This window comes from Monodelphis domestica, chromosome 2 (genome assembly GCF_027887165.1).
Source record: "Monodelphis domestica isolate mMonDom1 chromosome 2, mMonDom1.pri, whole genome shotgun sequence".
NCBI lineage: Eukaryota > Metazoa > Chordata > Mammalia > Didelphimorphia > Didelphidae > Monodelphis > Monodelphis domestica.
The window spans coordinates 161894763-161905015 of NC_077228.1; the positions used below are offsets into that span (position 1 = coordinate 161894763).

Genomic DNA, 10253 nt, shown 5'->3' on the forward strand with positions numbered 1-10253 from the left:
ATAATCTTTAGTGTCAAATGCAAACTTCTCTGCTGGGTGTATAAAGCCATTCACAACGGGGCTAAAACCTGCCCTTCTAGACATTTTCTATGTCGCTCCTTTCACACACCCTATAGTAGCCCAGCCAAACAAACATTCTTCATGATCTTCATGTGTGACATTCCATATCTCACATGCCTTTCTTTTTCTTTTTCTTTAAATAACCTCTACCTTCCATATTAGAATCAGTACTATGGATTGGTTCCAAGGAAGAAGAGTGGTAAGGGCTTGACCATGGGGGTTAAGTGACTTGCCCAGGGTCATCCACCTAGGATGTGTCTGTGGCCATATTTGAAGCCAGGATTTGCTGTCTCTCTATTTGATTCTCCATCCACCAAGCTACCTAACTGTCTCCCACCATGCCTTTCTATAGGCAGTTGACTATCCCCCAAGCCAAGAATGCCTACCCTTTTCACCTGCCTTTTAGAATCCCTTCAAAGCTCAACTCATATACCAACTTCTACATGAGACCCTTCCCAACCACTCCTCATTGCTAGTGTTACCCACCAAAATTACCTCTTCTATATTTCATATATCCATCTATGTCATTTCTTTAATAGACTATAAACTCTTTGGGGACTGGAATTATTTCGTTTTTATTACTGTATCTCCAGGAGCTGGCATTTGGTCTTTACTTTTAAATATGTGTTGATTTGATGGGTGATTGATCTTTCTGGCCATTACACTCTTTGGGATGTTGATGGCTCTGGTACCCTGGACAGTTACCCATCTAGCACTTCACAAGCCTGGATTAGGGAAACTAGCCATAGCCTGGCTCCTGGACAAAACTGAAAATCTCTTTCTCCCTTGGAAATAATGAAGAGAGAACAACTTGTTTCTTGATTTAAATCAGCCATAACCTTCTTTGGTTTTGTGTGTGTGTGTGTGTGGTTATGGGGGGCATGTATTAATGGCAATGTGTGTGTGTGTGTGTATATATATATATATATATGTATATATATATATATATATATTCTCATTTTTGTCATTTTTATTTATTCTATCAGTTTTTAACAAAATGCTTATTGCTCCATTTGTTCAGTGTATTCTTTTTTTTACTGCCCTTATAGTATTGGGATTTAGTTGGAGAAACAAAACATTTACTTCTAAAAAAAACATACACACATTTTTTTCTGCAATTTGTTTTTTAGCATTCTTTTTTATTTTGAATACTAAATTCTCTCCTTCCCTCTTGCCCCTTCCCAGCCATTGACAAAGCAAGAATTTTGATTCTTATTACACACATAAAGTCACATGAAATCTCTTTCCATAGGAGCCATGTTCTCATATTTTAAAAAAAAAAACATGGAAATTTGGCCTCATTGGACTAAATTTTAATTAAATCAGGTTTTATTCAGGTGGTTAATAGGGGATCCTACCATGACTTGCTCACCTTTGAAAGGAGAGGCAACATTCATCACTACCAAAAATTTCAAACAGACTTTATGAGAAAGAAAGAAGTTTGTAGCAGTCAGCTCTCTGTGGTATCTGGTCTGTATCAGAAAGGATTTGTTTGGTGGTTAACACTAAAAACCAGTCTATCAGTTGGAGAGAAAGCATCTAGACCTTTGCAACAGTGAAAGCCGTCAGCCTTGACTGTCCTATAAATAGGTCAGTCCTACAAAGGTTTGTGTTATAACATATCAGTCTGAGCTGTCAACCCGCTTTCAAAGACAGATCTGTGGTGGGGCTTTTCTTTTTTTTAAAGGTTCCTTCATTTAGTTGATGCATTAGTATATGACAGGCTAATTCCCTGAGGAAGGTGGGACCAGATCCTAGCTCTCTTTGGCAAAATGAATTCAAGTCCGTCTGAAATGACATAGATATCAATGGCAGCCAGATAAAAACTTTATGATGCAATTGGAGAGAGGAAAAAACAAAAACAGAATGGAGAAAGTGATTGACAGCAACATAGGATAAACTACCCCCCAAAAAAGTTACCTCTGTGTCTCTTCCCTTTATTCTCTTTCATAGACATTCCATTTGCATTATACTGTTAGCATACTATGAGTCAGGTGATCATTTTTAGACAGCAAGATATTAGTAGTTTGGGGGGGGGGATCCCAGTTGAAATATACAAATGGGTTTAAAGCCACAATGTCCCTAGTAAAAAATCCATTGGTAATTAGGTTCATTTTAAATACAAAGCTTGTAAAGAGGTGAAGTTTTTTTTTCTCTTTTGCATTCCTTGCCCTATTTTGTATCTTCTTCCTGCCTAGTTCACTTGCTCTTCAAGACTGAAACTCTTAGTAAATTTTATCCTGAATCCTGTGGTTTCTTGCCAGTTGGGGTATTTAGTTTCAGAGCACGTTGCTGATTGCACATGTGTGGCGTACGCATTTTCAGAGTGAAAAAAGAGAGGAGACAAGAGTGAGAAATGTTAATTCCACAAAACGAAAATGATTGGGGGGAGGGAGAAAATTGTACATATAGGAACTTTAGAGCACATGGTGTAAAAAATTAATTATAATAACAGACTACAACCCTAATGATAAAAGGCTTTTGCTATGTGTTAAAAAATTTTTTTCTTTGAATAAGGCAGACACTAATTGGAAAAAATAATTGGTGATATTTATTTTCTATAACCTACTAAACAGTTGTGGGGTGTTAAGACCCCCTGGAGGCTGGTTTTTAGAATAAGGATGTGTCCAGGTAAGGAAAGCATACTATAGATTTCAATAGAGAATATTGTTCCTGAGAAGGGAGGCTCCTTAGCAGAATGACCTTCCCTATGCTTTTCTATTCAATCCATGAACAAATAGCTGTCCAGTGTCTACTGAGAGGTCAATGCCGTGCCTACTCTTAAGTAACAGATTCCTGGGTATGTGAAAAGGCCTGAGTCCTCTCTAAGGCAGTCTGTTTTACTTAGAATAATACATAATATTAATATTAATGCATAAATTATTTAACTCATTAATTATTCTTTTTAAATTTATTATTCTAATTTGTTTATTGTTTTGATATTTCATTTAATAAAAATCTTATTTAATTTATTATTTAAAATGCTTTGATTTATTAATTGATTAAAATAATTTCATAATAGTAGTGTATACTTGGTAATACATAGCCTCTTAAGTGATGTGATTTGAGGGGCAACCAGAAAAGCCCTCTGTCCCTCTCTCACTAATGTTGGAACTTTTACTACTAGCCAGTCATCCCTTTGTGTCAGTCATTATCCCTAAGCTTTCTGATTTAAAATGCAAATGTCCCTTACACAGCCAACCCATCAATTTATTAATGCTAAAGTATTAAGCGCTTTATCAGTTGCTTTCCTTTCTGACTGGAGTGACCAATGAGAGAAGGGGAGAGAAGCAACATTAGAATAATGGGTCCCCGTAGGGAGATGTGATATTAAAAGGGAGGGAAAGGGCAGGTGGGAAAGATAGCAGAGGTTAACTAGCCCATCAGTTTGTCCACAGACTGTGAGAGGAGATTATAAACTCTGAGCAAGGCTGAGGGAGAGCAGGAGTTTCCTTTATGAAGCATTTAGGCAACTGATCATTTTATTTTTTTCCTTTTAAAATGATTAGGATGATGTTGTTGTCTTTAGGCCTCCAGGTCTATTCCTCTTCCCTGTGAGCTCCTTCACAGTAAAGATTTACAGAAGAGGAGGTAGAGGACAGTTCAGCTAGATTCACCATTTCTGACAGGATATATAATATTCTACTGCCTTTACCAAGTAAAGAGGGAGAGGCATCCTCTCTTATCTTCCTTGGGGCCAAGTGTAATCATTATAATTGCCTATTATATCATATAATACTTATAATATTATATGACATATCACATTAATAGAATTTATAATATGTAAAAATCATTATAGATTTATCGTTGCCTATTATATTATGATTATCTGTTATTGACATATAATTGTTTAAGTATATGTATATATAATTAATTATATATTACATGATTGACTATTAGAATTATATTATACAATAGTTTTTGACTATATACCATGAATAGAATTTATAATATGTAAATTCATTATATATTAATTAATTGCTTTTAATAATTATATAATAGTTATGTGATATATGACAATAGAATCTATACTATATAAATTCATTAGATATTACAGAATTGCCTATTATAGTGTAATTATATGATAATTATGACATATACCATGAATAGAATTTATTTGTAAATCATATAATATTATATGATTGCTTATTTTAAATGTTATATAAAAGTTATGACATTACATAGAATTTACAATGTGTAAATTCATCACATAATATTACAATTATGTAATAGTTATATGATATTGTATAACATGAATAAAATTTATAATATGTAAATTCTTTATATACATAATGACTTACTTTGCTATACATATGTTATATAATAGTTATGACAGAAATAGTTATATGATATTATATACCATGGATAGAATTTATATGTAAATTCATTATATAATATTACATAATTTCCTGTTATGTTATAAATGTGTTATATAATAGTTATGACATTATTTATAATGTGAAAATTTATCACATTACATACTTACCTGTTTTATTATAATTATATAATAGTTATGACATTATATACTATGGATAGAATTTATAATATATAAATTAATTACATAATATTTTGTATTATTGCCTATTATGTTGGTGTTTTAATTGCCAACTTCATTTTGAATATCCTTTCTGTTTATGGAGTTATAGTTATTACATATTATTTTTTCTTGGTTCTGCTTACTATAGTCTCCTTTAGTTCTTATGCCTTCCCCTTGCTTCTAAATTCTTTTTTCTTAGGGTGCAGTACCCTTTCCATTCACATACCCCGTTTTATTAAGCCATTCCCCATGTAGATGGACTCCTATTTTGTTTCCAATTTTTTGCTACCACAAAAAGTTCCTGTAAGAAAGGGATGTTTTTGCCTCTTTTATATTTATATATAAAAATACACACACACACACACACACACACACACACACACACACACACAAGCACTCCTAATAAACATTTGTTGATTCTCTTACTTAGGAGTTAGCCTATATGGTATCCTTCTTTCTGACTGACTGACTGCCTTGGGAGGAGGGAGAGTCTAGCAGTACAATCTCAGGATCAAAGGGTTTGGATTGGATGTTTTTATCCCGCAGGGGCATTTTCTGATGAAAAAAGAAGAGCTTTCTCAAAGCATTTCTCTTTTCTTTTTCACTAATGTGTTTATAATTTTCCCTTCCCCTTTTTTGCAGAAATGGGAGCAAATTGAGAGCAATTCTAAATTGAGGCACGTTGGCAGCAATTTGTGTCTGGACAGCCGCAATGCCAAAAATGGGGGTCTGAGTGTGGAAGTCTGCAGCCCATCCTTATCGCAACAGTGGAAGTTCACACTCAACCTACAGCAGTAGAAGGGCTGAGGAAAACCAACCCAACACCCAGGGAACGCCACCGTCACGTTTCCTACACATCGGGCAGAGTTTTGAAGATCGCATTACAGATTATATTTCTTAAACTTTCCACAGAACTATATACCTCAGTATTCCATCATGGTCTGCAAATAGGAGAACTCCATCAGCAAGGCACAGGGGAGCTGTGTGGACAAGGGGAAGAGGGAAAATGCTGCTTTCCTTATCTCACCAAACACCGTTGCAGCCGCGCTCCCTCTTCTCTGTGAGCCCCTTTTTCCCATTTCTTTCCTTCTCCCTCTTAGCACTCGCACAAACAGTCGATTAACATCCCTAGCAACAACTGACATACTGTAGGAAAAATGGATCTAAACACATACAGGTTGGGGAATTAGGGAGGGAGAAAGGGGTGTAGTTAACTTTCTCACTGAGAAGATCATTTTTAAAGCTCCATTTTTTTCCCCATAGAAAGCATCATTTACAGTTTCTGAAAACTGAACTGTCATTTTGAAGGTTTATGGGGGGGGTTTTTCCCTTCCTCTTCAGCTCCCTCCCCAGCCCTCTTCCAGTCCTGAATCCCATACTCCCATATAATGTACTTGCTATATTTGATTATGAACTTTTCTATGATGGGACACTAAATATAAATATATATTAAAAAATATGGTCAGTTCCCAAATGGTTTATATGGGTCATCATCATCATCATCATCATCATCCTGTCAATTCTCCAGAAAGCTGTTCACACATGTGAAAAGAAGAAAAGGAGCTTGAACCCAGTTATGAAATGGAGCTCTTTTCTGACAGAGGGAGAGAGCCTCGCCTGCTTTCTGGGGATCTTCCCATGAGTGGGTGCTTCTTGGCTAGTCAAGGACTCAAGAGGCAATGGAAGAGGAAAGGGAAGCATCATTCAGGGCCAAGACCCAACCCCTCTTCATCCCAGCAGCATCTGTGTCTGGCATTTACTTTGGGTTTGCTGCTGTGACTTGGAATTCACTCTGTGTGCTGTCAGTATCTGTAAACCTATATCAGTTACTTGTATTGAAGAATATTGCTTTTGGTCTTTTAAATTAAATTCCTTTTCTTTAAAAAATAAAAACAACCCCACAGCTCCCAATATGAGTAATGGCACAAGTTGCCATAGTCCTTTGACAGGTGCAGACAAATTATGTTACATTATGTAGCTGTCACAATACCAGCATTGGTCTAATTATTACTGGAGCCCATAAGACTAGGGCTTTCAAAATTAATTGAGCTGCCAGCTGAATGTTTGGGATTAGTGGTTGTGGCCGAAAACAAATCCAGTTTACAGATTTGGTTTAATTGGTGTCCTGAAATGTGAGTGGCACCCTCGTGGTTAAAGCGGGTCCTGGACTACAACCTGCCTTCTCCCCAGCACCATTTTTGAAGTCCTTACATTGGAATACATCACATCCTTTCTTCCTCTTCTCTAAATGACTGCATCAGTGAGCTTTGGGTAAAGAAAGAAAATGAATGGAAAATCAATGCCAGAAAACTTAATGTAATGAATTGGTGCACAAGAGGAGATCCTTTTGGTTTAGGAAGACAATTTCTATTTAAACCATGGAATGATTATAACTGATAGTAGGGAACATGTGTGTGTGTGTGTGTGTGTGTGTGTGTGTGTGTGTGTGTGTGAGAGAGAGAGAAAGAGAGAGAGAGAGAGAGAGAGAGAATATGTGTGTATGTATAAAAATGACTGGGCAGTTAGCTTAGGAGAAAAAATATCCATCATGTTTGTGCTGTAGATTTCTTCTCTAGGAGCTTTGTCATTGTAATGATATGGATCCCAATGACTGTTAGCTAAGCCCATATCATCACTGGGTCCTTGGTCCCAGACTTAGATAGCTTGGGTCAGCCAGCTGAAGGAGGAGCTGATGACTGTTTTCTGTTCATCTGTTCATCAGGTCTGCATGTATGTCCCTTTTTGGGGGGTATTGGAGATTGGAGCAAGAAGGAAAAATGGAGATTTAAGAATAGGAACAGGTGGATTTAGGATATGGAAAGGCACTGATAAGTCAGCTCTTTGGCCATATCTCCCATCCCTATCCAATCCATTTGTTCCCAGGAATGGAAGCTGTCATCCATTCCTTTTTTTCTCTCCACAAAACACTAAATTTATTTGCATTTAATTAGTGTGAGTATATAGTGGAGAAATTTCTAGGTTGTTTTTGGCCTACAACTGTTATCCTTCTACTCTGCCAACCAGCCGGATGTATTTTCAAGGAAAGGGGTTGTGGGTTCAGAATTCATTCTGCAGCTGATGCGGAATGCTATAGCACACTTCCATCTTTGGAGAAAAAATATGTATTGCAAATAGATCCTTGGGAAGAGTCTAAGGATAAGCTTCAAGATTGTGTATGTGTGCATTTATATTGAATAAATACTTTGGGGCAAGGAAGCTCCTACCCAGACGCACTTCTGGATTCTGTTAACTGAAATCCCAGTCACTGATGAGTTATTGCTATTGTAAAGGGGCCCCCCAGAAGTATAGGAAAGTGCTTCAATTTGGCTGATTTGGGTGGAGCAGGTTTTTGGGGGAATCCCTGATACACTATACATATCCCCCCAACCCAGAGGTCTTAATTGTCAAACCCACTGTACTGTAAGGCTGTATATCTACCAAACTCTGTTGTGGCTGCTGCCCAAAGAGGATTCTTCCTGAGCTAGCAAACTTCTTTGATATGAGCAAAATAGAGAAGAGAAAGAAGGAAAACAAAACAACAACAAAAAATAAACAGGTGTCCTATGTTACAAGCTATGTTTACATGACACAGTGTGCCAAAGTTACTTACTGTGATTTAATTATTTTTTAAGCATAGGGATTATCCTGCCCCAATTTTTAAAAATGAAAATGAAAAATACCCCTCTATAAACCCTCAAAGCAAAGTGTGACAAAGTTAGTTGTCTTCTCTGTGGTGGTCTTTCTTACTGTCTTCATAAGAGAAAAATGATGGTATATGTGAGTATGTTTTGCAAATTTCAAAATATAGTTTGGTAATTTTTTTTCCAGTTGATTTTTAAAAAAAGAACTGCTGTACAGAGCTTGTACTTTATTCATTTTATAGATGGAAACCATCCTTGAAAATTGTTTAACTTAAATAAAGAAGATACTTTATAGATAAAGGTCTCTGCTGTGGTAAAATTGTTCTTGGTTCTTGTGTAATTTAGATCTGAGTTGTGTTTGAAGGCTGTAGTGATTCTCCAATATTCCCCTGCCATGTCTCCAGATTTAAAAAACCCCTTCCTTGGCAGTTGGGGCTGATTAGTCCAGGGTCACACAGTTAAGAAGCTTCTCAGGTCATATTTGAACCCAGGACCTCGACTCTAGGGCTGACTTTCTAACCATTGAGCCATCTGACTACCCCCATACTTTAAACTATATTCCCCATATATTGTTCTGTCTTCTCATGGTTCATCATAATAATGATGATAATAGCCATCATTTAGATAGTACCAACTATGTGCCAGACACCACCCTCATTTTAGAGGTGAGGAAACTGAGGCAAATAAAGGTTAAGTCACTTGCCCAGGATCCCATAACTAATAAATTTCTGAGATTAGATTTGAATTCAGGTCCTCCTAATTTCAGGTTTAGCACTCTTATCTGAATAAAGCAACCACTTAGCTGCCTTTAGTAGCTGGGTGACTATGGACAAACTATTTAACTGAGCATCAGTTTTCTAAACTGTTAGTATATACATTATGTTGCACAAAGTTGTAAGGAACATATTTTGTTAAACAAATATAAAAATGTTAAATGGTAATAATGATAACAACAATGCCAGGTCCCCACCTTGTAACCTTGAGTTCATAGAATCATGGATCTGGAAAAAGATCTGAAGGATAAAAATGAGATGACATGGTATGTTGGATAGGCTCCTGGAAATGGAGTCAGAAAGACCTGGGTTCAATCCTGCCTCAGACACTTACAAACTATGGGATCCTGGGTAAGTCAGTTAACTTTTCTGTGTCTTTTTCCTCATTTGTAAGATGGTATGGAAATGTAAAAATGCCATATAAAATAGGGAGGTTAGGTCTGGAGTCAGAGAGAGATGTCTTTCCAAGTTCAAATCCAGCCTCAGACACTTACTATCTGTGTGACCCTGGGCAAGTCACTTAACTCCACCTCAGTTATCCAATCCATAAAATGAGCTGGAGAAAGAAATGGCAAACCACCCCAGTGTCTTTGCCAAGAAAACCCGAAATGGGGTCATGAAAAGTCATACATGACTGAAATGACTGAACAATATCAATAACAAAAATGAGGCTGTTGGACTCAACTCTTATGTCTATGAACCTACCCAGAATGTTTTATTGACTTGACCCAGATTGCACATGTAATAATCAGAAGAACCAGGATTTGAATACAGAATGACTTCAAATCCAGGGTTCTGTGTACAACACCAGAAGGCTTAAATTCAGGTGGTTGTTGAGATGATAAAATAATGGAGATTCTTCTCCACTACAAAATAACTAGATCTTTAAATACTAAGTTTAATTTAATATAGATACTAAAACAAACCTGTAAATCAATACCATTTCCTTCAAAATAGTCAACGTGGGAGCCTACACACTCAATGACCATCCAGGGATATTTCCGTTGCTAAAAACACTGTGGAAAGTCCTCTTTTGAAAACTGCCTTAAATGTGAGTCATTCCTCCCTGACTTCTCTGCAACCCCCACCCCAAAGTTATAGTCTTGGCCTTATGATCCTTTCTCTACATACTCCCTTGGTGATCTCATTCATTACCATGGATTCAACTACCTCTATGTGAAAGACTCTTGAATCTGATTTTAGCCTCCAGGAGCTCTATTTCCTGTGCATTCTGACTCTAAG

General features: G+C 36.7%; 1 protein-coding gene across 2 annotated transcripts in view; it reads left to right on the forward strand.

The window, feature by feature from the left end:
* Nucleotides 1-8538, forward strand: part of GALNT2 (polypeptide N-acetylgalactosaminyltransferase 2) — a 263261-nt gene extending 254723 nt beyond the window's left edge. For both annotated transcript variants that reach the window (XM_001369258.5, XM_056816138.1), the window contains exon 16: nt 5240-8538. In XM_001369258.5, the coding sequence (XP_001369295.1) occupies nt 5240-5395 (156 nt within the window). In that variant the 3' untranslated portion in view covers nt 5396-8538. The remainder of the gene's footprint in view (nt 1-5239) is intronic.
* Nucleotides 8539-10253: the final 1715 nt, after the last annotated feature.